The sequence below is a fragment of the Ciona intestinalis genome, unplaced genomic scaffold, assembly GCF_000224145.3.
Source record: "Ciona intestinalis unplaced genomic scaffold, KH HT000094.2, whole genome shotgun sequence".
NCBI lineage: Eukaryota > Metazoa > Chordata > Ascidiacea > Phlebobranchia > Cionidae > Ciona > Ciona intestinalis.
The window spans coordinates 412,957-434,848 of record NW_004190416.2 but is presented as its reverse complement, the minus strand read 5'-3'; the positions used below and the strand labels follow the sequence as shown (position 1 = coordinate 434,848).

General features: G+C 35.7%; 3 protein-coding genes across 5 annotated transcripts in view; 1 reads left to right on the top strand and 2 right to left on the bottom strand.

Moving 5' to 3' along the window:
- LOC100186873 (rapamycin-insensitive companion of mTOR) overlaps positions 1-5,163 on the bottom strand; it is a 21,381-nt gene extending 16,218 nt beyond the window's left edge. The window contains exons 1-8 of one of the 2 annotated variants that reach the window (XM_026838506.1): positions 5,013-5,163; positions 4,185-4,232; positions 3,983-4,080; positions 3,007-3,068; positions 2,614-2,745; positions 2,052-2,254; positions 1,271-1,412; positions 382-480 (exon numbers count right to left, since the gene is read on the bottom strand). In XM_026838506.1, coding sequence (XP_026694307.1) covers positions 382-480; positions 1,271-1,412; positions 2,052-2,254; positions 2,614-2,745; positions 3,007-3,068; positions 3,983-4,080; positions 4,185-4,232; positions 5,013-5,091 — 863 coding nt within the window. In that variant the 5' untranslated portion in view covers positions 5,092-5,163. The remainder of the gene's footprint in view (positions 1-381; positions 481-1,270; positions 1,413-2,051; positions 2,255-2,613; positions 2,746-3,006; positions 3,069-3,982; positions 4,081-4,184; positions 4,233-5,012) is intronic. The other variant, XM_026838508.1, reaches the window with a different exon arrangement.
- Positions 5,159-14,373, top strand: LOC101241958 (transmembrane protein 26-like). The gene is made up of 6 exons (XM_004227084.3): positions 5,159-6,504; positions 6,847-6,985; positions 7,861-8,058; positions 10,387-10,529; positions 11,014-11,132; positions 11,595-14,373. The coding sequence occupies exons 1-6, from the start codon at positions 6,287-6,289 to the stop codon at positions 11,993-11,995; spliced, it is 1,218 nt and encodes a 405-aa protein (XP_004227132.1). The 5' UTR covers positions 5,159-6,286; the 3' UTR covers positions 11,996-14,373.
- Positions 13,825-21,892, bottom strand: LOC100182112 (mesoderm induction early response protein 1). 2 transcript variants are annotated; one of them, XM_002126174.5, is made up of 13 exons: positions 21,705-21,892; positions 20,874-21,025; positions 20,350-20,430; positions 20,131-20,221; positions 19,844-19,959; positions 19,126-19,222; positions 18,834-18,958; positions 17,789-17,923; positions 17,422-17,549; positions 16,747-16,934; positions 16,153-16,491; positions 15,824-15,894; positions 13,825-15,156 (listed from the first exon to the last, which is right to left on the bottom strand). In XM_002126174.5, exons 1-13 carry the CDS (start codon positions 21,859-21,861, stop codon positions 15,001-15,003), a joined length of 1,836 nt encoding a protein of 611 aa, XP_002126210.1. In that variant the 5' UTR covers positions 21,862-21,892; the 3' UTR covers positions 13,825-15,000. The 2 variants fall into 2 exon arrangements, with proteins under 2 accessions (XP_002126210.1, XP_026694310.1); XM_026838509.1 differs by lacking the exon at positions 13,825-15,156 and adding an exon at positions 15,163-15,250.

Sequence of the window (21,892 nt, the reverse complement as noted above, 5' to 3'; positions counted from 1 at the left end):
GTTAGTATTATACATGTTTCGCATGGTTTAGTTCAACTATCAAAATAAATGAATAAATATCGTGTTTGTACACGTGTGGTGCAACAACAGTTGTTAAAACACTCATGTTCCGATTCATACACTTCATGCTTGCTTTTGAGCTACTGCCTAACCATGAATTGTAGTAGTGTAAAAAACATTAAATTGATAAAATAAGAACTACACCACAGTGCAGAACATTTAATCTCCTGAATTGTAGGTTTTAGGAAAATTGCTTTTGTTCAAGAAAGCTTATTTTTTCAGAAAACTAAGTCTATTTTTGTGTTTCTGGAGTTTGCCCGCTGTGCTACAGTGTGGCACCAATAATATGCTAATTTGTAAGTAAGAAATCAGGGAACTTACTTTAACTTTGTATCTTCCACATCTGCATGGAATCTATAGTTAAGCTCAGTGTATGGGGCAAGGGTGGGTCCAACATCTAATATGGTGGGGTGCCATTCTCTGTGCAATACAATGAATACATGTGTTAAAATATGGTTTATTTGAAGGTTCTTAAACTTTCAAAGGAATGTGCCACACTTGAATTTTCTTAATCTTTTTGCGAGACTGTAAGTTTTTAAAAAGTTATGTTTTAAATTTTACAAAATATAATATTTTAGCAAAGATTCATTATTTATTACTAGTTATAGTTACTTAAATAGGCATACCAACAGAAAACTTGTGTAGTGGTAAATTGCTGTGCGCGAAAATAGAAATCAATTTAAATTATTGTTTTGTTGAGATATTGTAAAATTACAATTTAAAATAAGGGAATACTACCAACAAAATATATATTGTATGTTTTCTTATGTAAACAATTGTGGTGTAACCAATTCATGGATATTGTTTTGATAGTCCATTGAGTGTAAAGTGTTAATTAAATAGAGATATTTGTATAAACACTCATAAAATGTGTTCATCCTCGTGTGGTGGGGCAACAACAGCGATAATAACATGGGTGTTACTTTCCATACATTTCATGCCTGCTTACAAGTTACAACATATGAACTTTTGTAAATTTATTTCACAGAAATGCACATCTAACTACCCTTGCCTCCCCTGTATTTTAAAAAGCTTGGAGTCTATATTTATATGTTTTACTGGGCAATCAATCTTCACCAGTGCCAAAAACTATATATACTTATAATTATTATATTTTCATGAAGAAATCTTGGTGTCATATATCATACAACCTACTTGGCAATCTTAACCTACACCTAACACATTTAACTCAATATTATGAACGTCTTACCTTATGCATGGGTGGTTGATAATATGCATGAGCGACATGCACAAACATTCGTTTATCCTCTGGTACATATGGCATTCCAACACAGCGTTGATCAATGCAAGAATCCCATTACAACGCACCACTAACCAGGGCTGGAGCAACGCTGGAAAATTTTGTCAACAATATATAAATAGGGTATTTAATATTTATTTATATGTTGATTTTTGTCTTTTATGTTTTTGTAATACCAGAACCTGTATTGTTTTACCAAAAATCCAAACAAAAACTTTATGAGCACCAAATCAGGGTCAGATTGGCAGAATTTATTATCAATTTATTACAGTTGTTTAAAGGGATCCCAGTATGTTTAGATGTAAATTTTACAGCAACGTCAATTAATAAATTAGGGTGTTGTACTTGTATAAGTCACAATATGTTTCGAAACACCAAATTTTGAAAAATTGGCCGTTTAAAGCTCAAAACGTTCAATTTTAGAGCATTGTGAACAAATTTAAACAGTTTTAAACATTCAGGGACACGAAAAGGAGAAGTTTTCTAACATATTATAATTATTTCCCTAAGAAGGGCACAAAATCTCAAAATAGGTATATACTAATGGGCTAAACTAGTTTTGTAGATTAATTTACACTGCGCCCTTTACATGGCACACTAAGTATGTGTGCTCTGGTTTATGTATTCCATACATAGTATTCCCATGGTACATAACCTTATACTATGTTATGCGCCAATATATGACAACATAATTAATTTACCATCTAACCAGCCAACCTAATGAACCTACCAAGTTCGCACAGCACAGCGAGGCAAGTACGATAAACTCGGTCTCGCTCTTCAGCTCCACCTAGTGACACAGAAACGATACACGAAGCGAGGGAAAGTGGGATTATCGTCTCATTGGTCCGTTGTTTAATATGTGCAATTTTACGAACCAATCGGATCGCTTGGATTCGCTCCACTTCGTTGAAATGACTGATGTCAAGACATCTGATGAATAGAAATATTATAAAATAGATCAAAATTTTACCACATACAATTATAAAAATGGTAATTAAGAAAACTGGTTGAACTTTTTGCTACAAAATTGTTTTTTATTCGAGTATTCCTGTTCGATTAGAAATAAATTATTAGAAAGTCAAAATATACAATTTCACTAAAATTTTCCTCTAGTATGGATAAGTATGGACTGCATCAGATTTCACAATTTAAAATAAAAGTAAATGAATGACCCCATAAACTATATTTGTATTCGGAAAGAACAAGATCCACTGTTCGGCAAAAAACGTTTTAAAAGACTTTTAGATAAAAAGGTATATTCGACAAAAAAGTCATTTTGAGCAACCCACTTAGTAATGAGGTAGTCTAGTTTGAGATCCATAAAAATCCTTTTGCTCGGTTCATCATTGATAAGATATCTGTAAGCTCGAACACCTGCAGCTCGGACTTCTTTTACTTCGGACACCAGTGTCGGTTTCAAACTATGGGGAAATATTGGGGATGTTATACAGAAAGATAAAAGGGGTGTATCGTATATGTATTAGAAATAAGGATAGCAGTTTACAACACTGGGAAAATAATATATTATATTTGTAATTCATTAGAAACATCAAGACTTTGTAAATTGTGTTTATCTTTTTGAAAATGATCTTCGCAATGGGTTTTACAAATAAAAACAATGTTTATTTAAATGTTAAAGTTATATTAAATATATATATATATTATACTTGGAGTGGTCTTACCATGTCATAATAACTTCCATAGGAATTGTGATGACATCATCATCTGGTACACTGCAGAATAACTAGGAAAAAAATATGGATTACATAAACTAAAATGGATTACATAAATTAAAAAATAAAGTTAAAAAAAGTTTGAATAAAAATTATGGATTAAAAAGATTCATTGTGACTTGAATAAAACGACAGACGCCCACGTTTAAATATTTGAGTTTTACACATAACAAAGCAGAGATAGTAAATTAGGCATCACACCCATCACACCCACTCATGTTTATAATCCGCTTTGTAGGAATTCAATACAAGGAACATAGTCTAAATATACACACAATGTATTGAGCCTATATATGGAGTAACAATGAGCCCATAGTTTATTATATGGTACATTGGCACCTGCTGTTTAATTTAGCAAGAGCTTATGATAAACCACGTATTGTTAATATAGAAGCATGTATTGTTATGTAGTATATAAGGGAAACACTGAATTGAAATTGAATGAGGATTAATGGACCGCACGCCAGCTGCTCAACCAAGTCATGTGGAGAGATAGCATCTATCGTGTTGTTATAGTAAAGAGAAATGCATTGTAGTGTAAACTATACTGCTGCCTATTAAGATGGGAATTTTCCATTCAAGCTTATTATAATTTGTAACTTTTTTAAACCCAGATAATAGAGATAAGAACATGTAAATATATTGTGGAAAAACATATTTTTATCACTGATTTATTGCTGTTACAATTTGTATACAAGCAAATTGTTGTGTTTTGATATATTTGTTTATTAGAGGGAACTGCCTGGATGCTTGCCACTACTACTTAAAACTATGCATAAACTTTGCACAAAACAAGTATGATAACAAATAATAAGTATGTGTATGGTCACATAAAATAAGCATTACAACACAAATATATAAAATAATCATGGTCCTTGCACACTTGCAGTGAAGTAACTAACCAACAACATGGGATTGTTTTTACCTTCACTAAGTTATTGAGATGGCCAAGTTTTCGTTCCGTTGAAACTCTCTGCTTGGCCGAGACGTTGATTAGAATTTCCTTCAGTATCTCATTGGGATCTAATGAAAAGATGAAGTGGTTAATGGATAGGTGGTTTAGGTGCATGGTGAAAGCAATGCAATTCCTTGTATGCCACCATGGCTATGTGATTTTGTTTATTTACCTCGGGATAAATCAATTGGAATCGTATCATCATTGTGTTCAAAACGACCTGAATTTAAACTTTGTTAAGACGTTGTAATGAAAACATTGGAGTAAGTCAAGTTATGAGTTGGTAGTGTTAGTGTTTGGCAAGGAAACAAACATGTAAAAATTGAATTATATATTTATATAAACAAATTCGTGAAATCCAAATTTCAGAACATAGGAAATAGGCTTTACCTCATCTGATGTGTAATAAACAACCAAAACATAGCTACTTGACAGTAATGTTATTCAACTTGTCTTAAAAAAAACAACAATATTTGTCTCAAAGATTTAAATGACCTGATGTGTGGTAAAATACTAAAACATTTGCCTGACAAGAAAGATAAGTAGCGACATTCGAGCTAAAGAGTTTCTTCATACTGTTAACAAAGGGGTAGAATCTAACCTATGTTACTTTACATATTACAGCATATTATATTCTATTTTACATGAGAGAAGTGCTACAGTCGGTGTGCCATGCTTTCGGACCTGAGATTTTGAGCAGAGTTGGCCCATTACCTCAACCTTGTACATGCACATTCTATTCTATATGGGTGAGGTCCTACAGTGAGGCACGCCATGGGATTTGGGATTTAGGCCAGAGTTGGCCCATTACCCCAAAACCCCAACCTTTTATATGCACATTCTATTCTATATGGATGAGGTCCTACAGTGAGGCATGCCATGGGATCTGGGATTTAGGCCAGAGTTGGCCCATTACCTCAACATTGTATATGAACATTCTGTTCTATATGGGTGAGGTCATACAGGGTAAAAACAAAATGATAAAGATTAAAATGATGACCTGATCCTGATCTTCCAGTTCGGATCCGAAGGCTTTTAACCCTCTTAGAAGATGCTGGGATCACAGCAAGGGAGGACATGTTACCAAGAATCAATTCACAGCGTCACATGTTTATTATTTCACCTCAATGTTAAGTTAGACTGAGGTGAGCCTGGGGTGAAATAGATATATAAATTTAGGTATTAGTCCCTCTGGTAGTGGTACGTTACCAGAGGAATCCTTTTGTGTGATACATATTAGGCTGGTGTAAAGTATTAGAGGTTGGTGGTTAGAGGTTGGTAGTTAAAAGTTATAGGGGGTTAGTTAGGGTTTATTGATTAAATAAGTTAGTTAGCAGATAACACAGGGGCGGTTTCTTCACTAGCACCCCCAGTAGGACATACAAACATAGACATCAAACTTTTCAACATGTAGTGATGCAAAGAAACTTAGGTGCAATTTCCTACAAAGGTCCAACAAACTGCATACGTGGTAACTTGTAAGCAGTCATAAAAATATATGGAAAATAACACCCAATCCTTAATAGGGGGAAACGTTAGGGATATAGCTTGAGATGAATTACTAATGGGGGGGATACTTCACTAGCACTGTACTGAAACTTATGAGCAACAAAACACAATAATTTCCGTAAAATCCTTTACTTCGTTTCGCATAGAAAGAAAATACAAATTTAGAAAATTAAGACTACAGTCTTCTCTACACTACAATAGTAATGCTAAACTCCTAAAACCCACTTAATTTGTAATAAGAACAGCTAATTATTGCAAAATTCGTTAATGTTGAGCCTTCAACAAATAAACTTACCTTCAGTTCTAGTTCAACACGAACAACAACAAAGTAGTGAATTCTATTCATAAACTTATTATAAAATGACGTAGTTCATAAATATAACATTTGTTTTTCCATAAAGGGGAGCGCGTATTTTTAAGGTCCAGTTTACCTAACGTAGCTTAAATTTTTGCATGATGTTTAAAGTTTTAATTACGTTGAAATAAAAACTACAACTTCTAAAATTAAAACGCAAAGAAACATTTTATTTTAAATTTATCAAGATACAGTGTGGTCTATGCCCTATGAAAAGATAGCGACACCATTTTGAAGTTAACATAATAAACTACTACCGTAGGCTGGTGCTAAAGATTAAACGCTTTTTAAAGGAATTTCTATTTTTAATTTAGCTTATAAAATGGACATCCGGTGACGAAGTCTGCTTTAGTTTAGCAGCGAAGACGGAGCTTAAGCAAATTGTTACTTAAGTTAAAATTTAATTGAAAATGGGCAAGGTGTTAGACAAATGCAAGCGCATAGCGTTGCGCCCTGTCATAGCGTTAGTAGTAAGGGTAATATTCGCTTTGCACTGCGTGGTATCAGCTTGGAGAGTGGTGATCGCTTACAACAACACATTGTATTGGCTCCTTGTGTTGCTACTAATTGGACTTTGTATTGAAACTGTTGTGACGTTGATACTGAACGGTGGGCAGGAATGGAAATGGTAAGTTGAATAAATTAACGACTTTATTCTCTTTTTTCGGGAATCATAACGAAAAACGGAGTAGTATATAACATCGTGTAAATCTACGTATACATGCATATACTGTTACTCCGAGGCGCCAGATTTGAGCTCCGCCCACCTCTAGGTTATAGAGCTTCAGTTCGGGGCTTGATGCTGCTACCATTATTGTTTCCCGCCCCACGTGAGAATAAAGAAGTTACATACGTGATAACTTAGAGGGCACGAAGTGTATAAAACAGAACATCTATGTTATAATGACTGTCGTTTCCCCGCTGATGCGTGAGGATAAATACGTTATACATATATTTAAAACAAAAACAGGTTTTCACCTGGTATATTCTGCTACCTTGTGGCCGCCATCCCTTCGCTGTGGCTTCTAGAACTACAGCTTAACAACGAACGATTGTCAGTTCTCCTCCGCAATAATGGGACAGCGATAGCGTCTTCACAAGTATTAGGGGTAAGTGGTTTGTTACGTATAAGTGACGTAGTAATTCTTATTCCGTGTTGTTGCTACAAGGCATAACGTAATATATAAGTAATTAGCTCTTCTGGTATAAAAACGTAAGGTTGATTAAACCCTGATAATAACTCTTCGTATGGCAGATAATACGTTGGATAAATAAAGTTTACATGTTTTACCAGAAAACCTATATTTACTAAAAGCCGTTAAGTTTCTAATGTCAGGCAATCTAAAAAGTTTGTACATTTAAACGAAGCCACAAAGTGTGACGTAACAACATTACGGCGTCAAAAATCTAAAAAGGAAAATTCCACATCGTATTTACCACTTTATATACACTATTATCGCATCAAAGTGACCACTGTGAATTAATCCGATGTCAAAAGATTTTAAATAAACTCAATGTTATTGTTAAGTTGCTGTTACGCTAACACACGAACATTTAAACCCACGCTATATTAAACATATTTCACATGTGATTTTTCTTAATCCTTTAACTCGTAAGCGGGCACAAGGTGTATGAAACAGGACACTCATGTTTAACGGCTATCGTTTTCTGGCCACGCGAGGTTAAAGAAAGTTACATTCATTTCTCCGTTGCCCTAAATTTTCTTTATAGCTTAGAATACGATGGCAAAAAAAACAAAATGATTAAAATATCAAAGAAAAGAATTAACAACGGTCTATAGAAGTCATGAGAATTTAAATTTCCCTAAATATTCTTTGTTTACTACCAATTTGGAAAGGAAAAAAAATAGAATAAAAAGGTGTCCCATCCTTCCACTCTCCTATATACGCCTCAAAGAAAACTAGCAGCAAAATATTGATCGAATAACGATATATTATACATTACAAAACAACTATACTCACAGATCGGAGTCCAGATCTCGTTAGATCTTTCCGGATGGGCGTTAGCAATGGAGCAATCTCTTCTCTTTATCCTGATCATCGGGAGATGGGTCCTCCCTAAGGGGAAGATTAGTCGGAACCAATTATCTCAACTCCTCCTTGTCTACCTTGGGATGGCAGCGGACATCATGGAATTGTTTGAAGTCTTTAAAGAAAAAGAGGTGAATATGATGTCACTGTACTGTGGTGTTCAATGAATAAAGGAATGAATGTAACTTATTTATCCTTGCGTGGCGGGGCAACCACAGTCGTTATAACACAGGTGTTCTGTTTCATACACCTCGTGCCCGCTTATAAGTTACCACGTATGTAACTTATTTGTCCTCGCATGGCGGAGCAACGGCAATCGTTATAACACGAGTGTTCTGTTTCATACACATTGTGCCCGCTTACCAGCAGTTATCACGCGAGGATAAATAATTGTCATTCATTCATTAAAAAAACACAACTGCAGTTACCAAAACTAATGCTTATAAAATGGCCTACGTTGATTGTACTATGAGACATGCCAATGTTTGTACACTGTACGTGATACTGTATATAAAGATAGCCCAGTTTACGGTCACTAAATATATTTCGCTTGATTTCGCGTTAAAAACAATGTGCTTGAGCGGAAGTTCATAACTTGAGTGGTATGGGCAACTTACTTGTTACGAATGCTAGATAACAACGTTATAACATAAACCTTAAAAAGGTTTATAATAAAAAATGATCAGAGACGTTGGGCTGTATACTAAATTGTAAAACGTATAGGCTAAGATACAAAATCGCAATCTATTTTTAATAAATGTTCTATTCTATATGGGGTCCTACAATGAGATCCGCCATTAACCCTGGAATTTAGGCCAGAGTTCGCCCATTAACCCAACACCCTATTTCCACATTCTATTTTATAAGAGCGAGGTCCTATACGGCAAGACATGCCATGGAACTTGGTATTTAAGCCTAAATTAGCACATTACCCGAAATACACATAATTAACTTATAACAAAAGCATGCGGCGTATGTTTCACCCCACACACTAGGTCTGACTAGGATGTTCAAATATTTCAATCCTTACGTAAAGATTCCTGTGTGACTATACGTTTAAATGGGGCGGTATGTAACGAAGTGTCTTAAGGTGTGGTCATGTTGCCAATGTTACTCGGTGGGTGGTTTTAATGTGGCGGGTTAGTACTACGTTGGATTGGGTCGGTTTCTAATGGCTTTGTTGGTAAACAAGTGCTTTAAAAATTTGTAGTGTGATGTCATAATTGGTTTGATTATTTCAATTCCAGTATAAGTGATTGTGTGCTGTGACGTCATATAAAGCTTTGTTGTTTCTCGAATTACAGACAAATAATTAGTAATACGTAACAAACAAACTTAGAACTTTTGAAACAATTAAATTAAAAACATATTTTTATCTCTTTGAATACAATAACGAAACTCATAATAATAAAAATAACAAACATGATGGCAATTCATTTGAAAACGTGAGTATATATAGGCCTAAAGCACGTCATTGGATAAAATACCATTATAAAAAATGATTGGTTAAGAAACGTGACAGAATAAATTAATAAAAACAGTTTTGAAAATCTTGAAAAACCAAATTATAAAATTTATTAATACGTGACGTAATGGTAAAAAAATCCTAAAATGTAAAGGTTTTTGCGTCAAAATAAGAATAACGTCTGCACGGCTAGACGTTTAGTCTCCTGCCCTCCTTAAAATTAACCAAATTATTCCGAGTTGTTTAGTTAGGATGAAAACAGTCGAGTGAAAATCAATGAGCCCATCCCTCGGGGTGGCTTAACTAGTTATTAGACCTGAACTTGAGCATTTGACCAACACACGGGCCCCATTCGTGTTAAATTAAATCTACATTAACGCATTGCATGCTAATACATGGTGACCAAAGTGGGACTTAATCTATTCCTTCATCAAATTAAATAATGGAGAAGTTATGTAACTATAGTGAACCTCATCCATGCAGGGTTGAAACCCCAAACGCATAACGATTGACACATATAAAGACTTGACGACAGATACTTCGTTTTAACTAATATGTTTTATTTTTAAATCCATTAACGTGTAACAACGACAAACCTTCTGTAATATGAATACAGCAGTTTGTTTTTTCCCGATAACCAGAAAAATTACATATGCGGTAAGCCTATGCGAGTATGCGGGGTGCATGAAACAACCGTGTTATAACGAATGTCGTTCCACCCCCATGCTCCCATAGACCGTTGTTAATTGTTCAAAATACGATTAATATATTCATAGAGAATATTATGTTCTAACGAAATCCAATCTTTCTCTTCAATAGCACTTTCCAACCTCTACAGTACTATATATATATATTCTATAAAATTATTTGATTATTCTTTGTTTACTATACTAAATGGGACGAGAGACAAAATGAAAAATGTCCCATCTTGCCCCACCTGTTTTATATATCCTTACCTTTATACTCCAACAAACTTAACACCCCCTCCACTCAGGTAATCCAAGCGCAGCACCTTATATATCCGATCCTGATCCTTTACACGTGGAGTCTCATGCAGTACACACTTGCTATCACGTCAGTCAAGTCTCGAAAACCGAGAGGGGATATTTCTGATGACGTATCACATTACGAAACCAGGTGATTGTAGTTTTGCATTTAATTCCTCATCATATCCTAATTTTAATAACATTATTGTATATTATAAGTGTTGAATACAGTAGGCCTACCGTTACGTTATGTTGACAACTGCTACTTAAACAAGCTTTGTAATTTACACTTTTTCTTCAGTAGTTTTTACCTGCAGCGCATTTTAAAAACTATCATTTTGCTGCTAATTACTTTCTCTTTGTTATTTTAAATAATTTTATCTTCGTTAGCGTATTCGAAAAGGTTAGACGTATAGTTACCAAAACCAAACTGTCTATACTAAAATATATTGCATATATTCTTTCGGAACCTTTAGGCACAAGTTTAAACTACATTCATTGACCAATCACTAAACAACAAAAATCAAACTATCACGCACAAGGCTTGCGATTTCAAACCCGCTTTTCTAATCTAAAACCTCGAGCACGCAATCTCATTTTCGCAATAATTGATCTCGGACGTTTTATTTTCACAGCGGTTGCTGCAAACGACGCTGTGGTTGCGACTCTGTGAATGCAGATGTGCTTGGAATCATGTCAACAATAGTAATGCAGGATGGGCCGTTCTTATGTTTCAGATTATACCTGCTTGTTGGTAAGTATATGGTGACATATATAAACATGTTTGGATAATATGGTAAATGGGCCAACTTAGGCCTACATATTAAACTCTTAGCGTTCTCGAAGACCTCACCCACAGAATAAAATGTGCGCATACAATTAAGGGTTATACGATCAAATTCCACGTCTCCCGGCACCTTGACCAGTATATAGAAAATACGGTGGAATAATTTGTTTTCTCTTATACACGTTTTCATGTCTAAGTCTACGATACTACGACCGCCTCATGCTCACTGTCTTTCGGTGTCTTAGCAGCGAGCACAAAGTGTATAAATATCATTATACACACAGTTTACCTACGAAGTAACATACATGGTATTTCGTAGGCTGCTGGCACGAGGTGTTAAACCCATGTGATAACGACTGTCGTTTTCTGGCCAGGCGAGGATAAAGTAAATTTTCACAACTGACTTTAACACCCACCCCACCAACGCAGGTTTGAACGTAGTCAGTCAGATGATGGTTTTCTTTACTTGCAAGAACCTACTGGTGCTCCTCCTACAAATCTATCGTCTCATTACTATCTATCTCGATCCTGATGAAGACGATGATGACGTCATACGTGATGACGTAGGTGTCGATGACATCACATCCGACGGTTTGAGGTCGAGACCTGATGGAGACAACATGGCGGAAAACGGGGCTTTCCCGGACTTAAGAAAGAGACAGAATAGAATTTCCCCGACACCGGATATGAGTTCACAGAGACCGGAAACAGATGCGGAAATCGAACTTCCGCATTCGGTGGATTTTGAAAGTTCAGACGATGATGACGTAGCACCGACCAGGAGGGAAAAACCGTTCGACCAAATCGAACCGAAACGACAAGATGATTGAATTGTTACGTCACAAGGCGGTGTATGATGTAGATATGACGTAACATTAAGTGACAGGCGTCAGTTCGACGTCATAGAAGATTAATTGTTAGCAGAGCGAAACTGACACGATATGTATTCTGGTTAACATAGATATAGCGGTTAAAGTTTAATCTTTAAGTTGACTTGCAAACATAACGCAAAATAAGTGAAACTAAATAAAACGTGGGTTTATTTTACTTTGACAAGCCGCGCGAATTGCATAGGAATAAGTTGGGTTGACGTAATAACTTCATTTTAAATTATATTGATATCATTACGCTTTGCTGTCGTGGGTGCGCCTATATATATCCTCAATACGTCCCTATACGACATTGGATATTTGTAACGTATTCAACATATATATAATATGGGATCTGTTTTTGTTTATATTTTGTGCTGTTTTCGTTCCTTACCAAACATTAGTGCAATGCTGTGTACTATACAACCCTTTTACAGGAAACTTCGCTTTCCGAAATCAAAAACACCATTAGGCGTTTGTTGCTGTTAGCAAAATAGGCACGCCCTTGATTTTGCTTTTAAAGGATTTCAGTAATTGCTTGTTTTCACTTTGATTCGTGTAGGTTGCTAAGTGAAATTAAATAAACAATGTACCAACTGAAGTGAGGATAAATTCGAAAACCAAACGGTATTTTCCGAAATCAGAAAACTTAACCAAAACGCCTAAACACGGGAAATACATTTGACCTTGCGGGTTAGGGTGGGGCAGGTGTGCTATAAGTAGCCATTTATTCCGAAGTTTCCTTTCTATACATAACTATGTCGCCTATATACGAAACTAAACTAGGTATATACGGTTGACTTAATGTGCGATATTGCCGGAATTACCAATAAAATAACATTCAACTTTAACCTAGTAAAAAACACAGAACACTTGTGTTATAACGACTGTAGTTGCCCCGCCCGCCACGTGAAAATCAAAAATTTACATTCACTTCAACTTTTTACTGGACCTCAGTGGTTCAATGTTTAGATTATATAAGTTTGGGGTAAGATGGTCCATGTTTTCATTCTTTTTTATCGTCCCATTTTATAGTAAACACAGAATATTTACAAATTATATAACCGTGTCCACACGATTCCAACATAGACGACTGTTAATTGTTAAAACACGATTAGAAATATGGGATAATATGTACAAACGGTGACCATCTTACCCCACAGTATTATACAGTGCTTTAATGGGTATTTTAGCACACGATGTGTTTAAAAACCCGCATGGTCGCTTCTCCTATTCTATAAACAGATAATGTTTGGAATTTTTAGTCAATTTACGAATTTTGGCAACGTTATTGAGCAAATAAACTTGGGCCAACGCCGGGTGTGGTTGTCCACGCTTCACTGCTCCTCTATATGACATCACAGTCAAACGTTTATGACGTTTCCATGGGCGTGACATAAGGTGCTACGCCACGCACTTATCGGGGTGTTGAAAAAAACATCAAATCTTTTAGATTTTATTTTTAGCAACTTTTAGTCAACGCTTTGAAGTTTAGCATTTGGTGTCTTGAAGAAACGAAGCGTTTTCTCCTAATACTCAATTGGAGAAATAATTTGACAAGTTGACTGCCCATTTTACTCCACATTTTTCAAAAGATTTTACCTAAACCTGCAAATTTGCAAAACTAATGCCGTTTCGTTATAGTAGGGTGGGTAAAGATGGGACACCTTTTCATTCTATTTTCTCGTCCCATTCCGTAGTAGGTGTCCCGTCTTCACCCTACCCCCTACCCTACTGTATTAAAAAAAATTACAAAATAGCTCGTCTAAGATAACTTACAAGGTGAAATGTCAGATACAAAATCGTGTATTTAAAACCTGGACACGTGTCATTGTGCGGTAATTGTCTACCCTATGACGACACAATAAACAAAATACGAATTCGGAGTTTTAAAATTTTAAAACAATTGATAAAAATATCTCGAAAAATTTCAAACATGAATTCCCATGTGACGTAACAACATAGGCGCCAAACTTTTGAAATGCAGGGGAGACCTGCATACCCTGCCACCCCAGGTTTGGCGCCTATACAATACTATTAAATCACTGTACAAAATATTCGCGGAGAAAGATTGTTACGTCATAGTGAGAATACCAAAAAATATTAAGAATTTTAAATCAAATGAGTGATGGGTGTAAAGTGCTTCCTAACACATAGTGGATATTGATATTATTCTTTTTTGTATAGAATTTACTTATGCTTGTGTGATTGTGTGAAATACAGTTTCGGAAATTAGGCCCCAAAGCCTTTCTATTAATTTATGTTTAATATTTTGGTTGTGTGAAAGAGTGGAGAAACACTTGGTGTCTAAATGTTGTTTGAAACAACAATATAATGTACATGTAACATTATAAATGCATTGGGGGTATTATTGTAAGACTTGCCAATCAAACTAGATTGAGTTATTTACGTTCCTGGGTGTTTAAAGTAGAGTTATTGAAGCTGTTTGTGATAAAACCAGGCATAATGTGCCACGATACTGTATGAAAATGATTATAAAATAGAAAATGTAACAAAATAAATGGATCAACCTAATTTTAGAGTTTGACCCACGATGCAAAATAATTTTCGCACAAAAATTAGTAAAACTGTCGAAAAAAGAACAGCTATTTGTTAAAACCCTGTAAAATACTATACACATACTGAGCCCCTGTGTTTTGTGTGGGGGACTAAGGGTTGTAAAAACATTAAATTTTCTGGCTCTGAAATTAAAATTCTCAAAATTTTAGAGGGGAATAACAATTTTTCTACTAGTTAGGCCAGTACATTGGCTTTACGAAAGACCAATATTGTAAAAACCCAAAGAGTTATGGAGAATATTTGAAAAGAACTATGGGTTATGACCTTTAGAGATAATTATGTTTTGTATGGAGTATTTTTGGGGGCAGTAAGATATGGTGGGCTATAGCAGACATAACGTTACATTTGCTAACCATAGTTTAACGGGGGTCGCTGGGTGTTATGGGTCAGCAGCTGACCAGAGGGGGTTTTTCTTGGGTGAGGTCAGACGGCTGGTGTTGGTAGCTACGAGGCGAGTCGTCAATTCTTCGTCGTTTTGCCCCATGCTCATCTTGTGTGTCTCGACGTGAGGGTGAGGTGGGGTCAGGGGTTGGGAGGGTTTCCTGGGTAAATAGGGGGGTTTTGATTTTATCAAATCGATTTAAAACTTATCCAGGAATTCCCAAACCCAAATTTCCATTTTGTTGGGAGGGTTTCCTGGGTAAATGGGGGGGGTTTTGATTTTATCAAATCGATTTAAAACTTAGCCACGAATTCCTAAACCCAAATTTCCATTTTGTTTTATCCGGGTGAGGTCATACAAGCTTGCCATGGAAGCCAAGATTAAGGCCAGAGTTTGCCCATTACCCAAAACGTAGGGTGCTCCAAGGGATTTAGTGACCACTGGGTTGAGGTAACGTCTGTTATTATCTTGCACAAGGACACGCGCATCTAACCGTATCGAATCAGGTGTCCTTTGGTTACAATGCAAGCGCTGGGATATTATTTTGAAACATTTAACAGCTACAGACAGTCAGGCACACAATTATAGTTTTTTTATAAAGAAATATAGTAGGGTGGGGGAAGATGGGACACCTTTAGCACATAATATACAAATATCCTGATCGTGTTTTAAACAATTAACAACGGTCTATGGAAGTCGTGAGGATACGGTTTATTAATTCTTTGGATGTTTATTGTTTACTAACAAATGAGACGAAAAAATAGAAAAAAAGTGTCCGATCTTTCCCCACCCTACTACATATTACAATATATAATATTATGGTTTACCTTTGATGTTGGCTTACTGGTTGGTTTGTTGCAATAAGCTGTAACTAGTTCATCTATTGAAGTTAAAACATCTGTGGATAAGAAATGGTAGATTAAAGTTATATTAGTTTGATTTTAGTTAAAAACTGTACAAATATTGAAAAATTTAATTTAAAAAAGTGTCCCATACAATATTTATATAATATTAATGGAAATCTTTACCTAACTTTGGGCAAGTGTCTCTTACAATTAACTTACTAACAAATATAAAGTGAACAGTAATCACTACCAATCTCATGCACTATACTTAGCCACAAAAACAAAACATTGTAAAAAAAGTAATTTCAAACCTTGAGGTAAGGGTGTGGTTCTACTGCCCTCGTGTGTTCGGTTCTCAAGCGACGGGGTGATTTGTGCGGGTTCGACGGGGCGAAACGAGCGTGAACTATCTTGTTTATCTGAGTTGTTATTTCTATTCGAAGTCAAAATACCGGCCGGTATTGCCTCGTGGTTGATAGACGAGGAAATGGGGGCGAAATTGGCCGGCTCGGAATAAACAACGGTTATTTCTGGTTCGAGAGTCGAGTATTCACCGCTAGTGGGCGCTGATGAGGTGGGGAGAGACGGGACGATGTTATCGAAGATTTCTATGTCGTCCGCGTAGTCGCCGTCAAGAAAACCGTTTATTTCTGGGGAAGTTGGGATTGCGTTAATTTTAAATGTACGGTTGATAATTTGGACAAATCATTAAATTTGAAACTATGATCATGAAACTTTGGAACTGCATCCATATGGATAGGTATATGTCTCCCTGGGCAAGACACTTAACGGATTTAAACTGACCAAGTATTCACTAATGGGTTGCAGCACACTGCATGTTGTGGTAATGGAAAACTTTTTAATAAATTATTCTGATATATTAATAAACGGATTATTAAAAGTACCTCCATATTGGTTTGTAGGCGAGTCAGCAAAGTTACTCGGCCGTTGACGTGCGTGGCTTCTTGTCACTCGTAAGTCCACTAGGTGTTGCTGGAGAGCTACACTGTGTGGGGTGGTTTGGCCACTGGAGGCAGTATGGTGCATGGATATCGAATGTTCTGTCTCGTCTAGTAGTCGTTCCATGTAATCCCTGTATGGGGTAGGGTTAATAATATGATATATGTTAACGTGGCAGACATCTGGGAAGCAACGTAGGTCAGTTTCTCCCTCAATAATAATCCGTACGAAAAACATTTTGCAAAGACAAAGTATAAATGCATAGGTGCCCAAAATTTTACAGAGTAGGGATACAAATCCAACTTATTGGTTGTAAATTTGTAATATTTAATGATTGCATTACAGAATGCAGACAATTTCCAGTTTGGCGCCTATGACAGAGAGTATCATCGCTTCTTACAATTCCAGTTTATAGTTTTATTTCCAAGATCTTATTAGTTTCAAACGAGTTTCATAACATCTAAAAATCTAACTTATTGGTTGTAATGTTTACTGATTAATGCAATCAGAAACTTTCAGTGTAGGCCTACACTTTCTGCCACCCCAGGTTTGTAACAAATTTCAGTTAATATTTATCCTTTGGGATTTTACTTTAAATATATTATGATGACAGCACTTACGTGACACCAGGATGCAAGGTATCTTTCTTCTTTCCAAGTCGTGTCTTAGCGTTAAATTTATCGTAATGTTCAGATTTCTTCCAGATGTAATAAAACTTTACTATTTCACCGATACTTTTCGTCCGTACCTGAAATAGAAGTAAAACTAAATTACCTTAGGGGTAAGTTAGGGGTGGCTAGGGTGAGGTAGTGACTCAAATTTTTGAAATCATGTAACATTATGTGTTCTAGCACCCCAATTTTGCCCAAATTAAAAAGATAGTAACTGCACTGACTTACTACACAGAAAGCTATTAATAACACAGATGCTCACATCACATTTTTACAAAAATATAATTCAACTCCTTAATTGCATCCCAACTCTTACCTTATTATGATGAATATTGTGGAAATCTTTGCCATAAAGTGACAAGCCATGTTCAAACAAGCGACATTCTTCCTCGGACCAAGTTTGTAACTCGCTCGACAACGGACGGGGTTTCCAGCGAAACTGACGGATTGCCTGTACGTTTAATGCAGTTGAATATTATTTATGCAGGTGTTTAATGCTAGGGTGTTTAATATTATTCTGTAGAGAGCCCCTGAAGTGAACGCAAGGTTTTATGTGGAGGTTGTCGTAATGCATTGAATGCAATGCAGTTTTTGAGCCTTAGAGGGTACACAGCCCAAACAAATTTTGCACAAAATTTGGCTTGGAGAAAGGTGGTTGTACACAGTATCCGGAATTCGTCCGCTTTGTCTGTTTTGTCCGGATTTCGCTGCCGCATGCGGAACTCGGTAATGGGTTTGCATACGACTTTGTAACCGAATTGAAGACACAAATATAGGTTTTAACAAGGGGTGTGAGCCACCTTTGAAGCCTGTGTTTGGGTAATGCAATGTGTTTATACGGAGTTTCATGTAATGTATTAAATGCAGATTTTGACCAAGAAGGAAAACAGAATATGTGATGAATTGCATTTATGTGCAAAACACAATGCAAAAGTTGAAAACACTGGGTGTTCAACAGATTCAATGCATTTAGTGTGCATCTAATAGTAGTAGCGTAACATTGAATAAGTCAAGACAACATTGTGTATTGTTTAGTATCAACACACAGCTTGTAATAACATCAATATTGTGTATTGTTTAACAGCACAGCTAATAATTATATCAAAGTTATGTCACCTTTTGACCTTAATGAGTAAGGATTTACAATACTTTGGCCAAAGATATTTAACACTAACATTGAAATATCCAGCTGCTGTTCAAAACATATGGAAATGGGAAAAAATATCGTATTTTAAATATGGCATAAAATATGTTGCCGCAGGTGCAGGGATGCACAGTACAGAATTTCGTATATATATATATATTACACGGATATAAGGGTATAAGATAAAGTTTTACATATATAGGAAAATAAGTTTCACCTCATCTGTGTCGTTGTTACATTGTGAGAGGAGAAATAACGCATCTTCGTTGTCACGGAGATGACAACCATTAGGGAGACCACCGGTGGTAGAAATGTCGGAAATTTCTTTTAAATACGACTCGACTGGATAAAAATAGTTAACAACTATCATTACGAACCTTTAAAGTAAAATTTAAGGTATTTTTAGTTTTATTTTACTGATTTTTTAGTATTTTGGGATAATTTTTAATCAGTTTAGGTAGAAAGTGGGGAAAAATTGGAAAAATATTTCGCAAGGTTAGAGTTTTCACCTTTCGTTGGGTTGATTTTGATTGGGTCCCAAACAAGAAGATCTGAATCTATGTTGTAATCGGGTCCCTGGTTATCGCATCGTGGGATCATGTTGACCTGGTAGGAACAAAACAATCCTCAAACACAGAAAAATAATTTATTCAGGTATAATTTATGTTTGTATTATAAAGTTTGGATAACGGAGTTAATTTCCGTGGAATCTCGTTTACCTGGAAGTGAGAATGATGGTTAAAGCTACAAGACCAATATTTATTTAATTCCAGCTACATTTTTTTTGTATATGGACATGTTGCATTTTAACTGATGGTAATAGTAGTTGTAATTAAAATACAGTCAGCTTCTACCTCTATAGTGCAGCATACCATAGACAAGAGATTTGGTAGTTGGCTTATTAAAAAAAGGCTTGTCTCGTTCCTACAAAATAGTTCCTACAGCAACTCTAGGTTTTGCATACAAAGAAAGTTTTTTTTTTTTAAATTCCAGTTTATATATGAACGCATAATTTATTTTAAATTAAGATGGAATTTTAGAACAACTAAATGAACAATCTCTAGATTCAGTCTTAAAAGTTGAAATAACAAAACTTGGTCTTTTTTATTTAAATTAAATTAAATATTATCAACCAAAAAAGAAGCTAAAATATTTATTTCAAATGTCCAATATATAATATATATAAATACATAAGTAAACTGAGAAGTAATTCAATAAATATCTCACTTGAAACTCGTCCCCCACCCTCGGATCCTTCCTCCAATCCTCAGGAGCAGGAGGAACGTAATCTCCATCCTCATCAGGTGATTCAGCATGGGTGGGACTCAGTAGTGTCGCATTGGCTGGGTGGGAAAAGGTTCAATAATAAAGTAAGGGCTAAATGTTCAAACTTTCTAAACTAATGTAACTTTATAACAACAAAATTGAACAAATGTTAAAAAAATTATGAAATATTTCTTTTGCCAATTATACATTTGACTGCACATTTAAACACAAGTACAAAACAGACTTACATCTTAATTTTCTTTTTAATTCCTCTGAATCTTTGTTTTCATTTGTTTTAGGAAGTTGCTCTCTTGAGTCAGATGATGAACCATCCTCAACCTGATATGTTATATAAATATGAGCTTCATGCTTGGTCAAATAATGCAGTAACCCCAAATTAATACGCCAACTCTGGTCTAAATCACAGGTCAAAACATAAAGTGAATAAGTGTTGTTACATTTTTTACCTTTTCAGTTTCTGAAACATCTTTGTTTTCCTGCTTCCCATAATACATCGCGATTAAATCTTCCAACGGTATGTCTCGCTCCTGTTAAATTGGCAGATTAAATATTACATTCATACATACTTGGCTATGTGGTCTATCTCTGACGACTCAGTCTAAATCCAGGTCCCATGGCATGCCTTGCTGTAGGACCTCGCCCATATAAAATGTGCATAGGCCGCTATACAATGTCAAACTCCAAACAACAAGAATACAATACAAACTTGTGCACAACTTCAACTTTAGAGTAGAATCCTAACCTAAATGAAATCTTGAGTTTGGGTAATGGACTGGCCTACATCCCAGATCCTCTGATCAACCTTGCTTTAAATTAGAACCTAAACCATAAAGAAGAACTTACAACTTCCACCTACAACTCCCATACCATCCCCGGACATGAGTAAAATCAAATCCTAAGTCTGCACTGGGCCTCACATATGCTGCACCATATAACCTCACATCTCACCCACATTATATACAACTCCCACCTTAGCCAGATCATCAAGCTCCTCATCATCTCCATCGCCATCTTCTTCTTCTTCCTCCATGGTGGCTTCATCATCAAAGTCATGAACCATCGCATCAGCTGTTAATTCGAACTCCTGATCCTCGGTGGTGGATGCGGGTGAAGGATGGTGGTCTGTGGGTGAAGGGAACATAAATTACAGCAATGTCAAATATTAAAATTGGGAAAACACAAATAAAATAAATTAATTGTGGGGAATTTGTGCGAAATACCAGCCATTATAACTTTAAAGGCCTAAAGTGTGCGTTCTCAAGTTCTGGTTGATCCTGAAAATATTCAGATTGCGACTGTGAGGTAATAGGCAAATCCTGGCCTAAATCCTAGGACACATGATGTGCGACGTTGCGGAACGCCCCTTTTATAGAATAGAACATAAATTGAGTAATTGATACGACATGAGTAACCAGACTTATTTCAGAACATGGAAAGTCAGGGTTGATTGTCAATGGGTGAAGAAAATGTTGTTTACTTGAATGTTACATTTTGTTACTTGTAAAAGACATGGAAGAAATTTTTAAAAAGAAGTTTTAAAAAGAAGGGATTTATTTGTACAATGCTAGTGGAGCAACTACAAGAAAATAAAGGGGAATGGACAATTATTCAGGTTGTGCGTATTCGCTTACACATATCTGTTGAATTTTAAGTAGTGTCAAATTTTAAAACTTAATAGCCTACGCAAGAAATTTTCCGAGATTTTATGGATGTGGCCTTTTGAGTAAAATTCCGGGTATCATACCAAACTCTTTTAAATCTAAATAAATCTTCAGTGTTAAACAAAATGATGTTTACTCACCAGGCTGTGCGGCACTTCCGCTTGTCGAGGGTTCATTCTTTAAATCAGAATCATCTCTATGACTCCATGTTCCTGTACAGTCGTCAAATTTCATCGTAACTTTCGGTATTTCACCACTTTCCGATGAAGTTTCCCTAACTTTATTAATTTCATCCATGTTTAGACCCCTATCTATATTTCTGACGAAA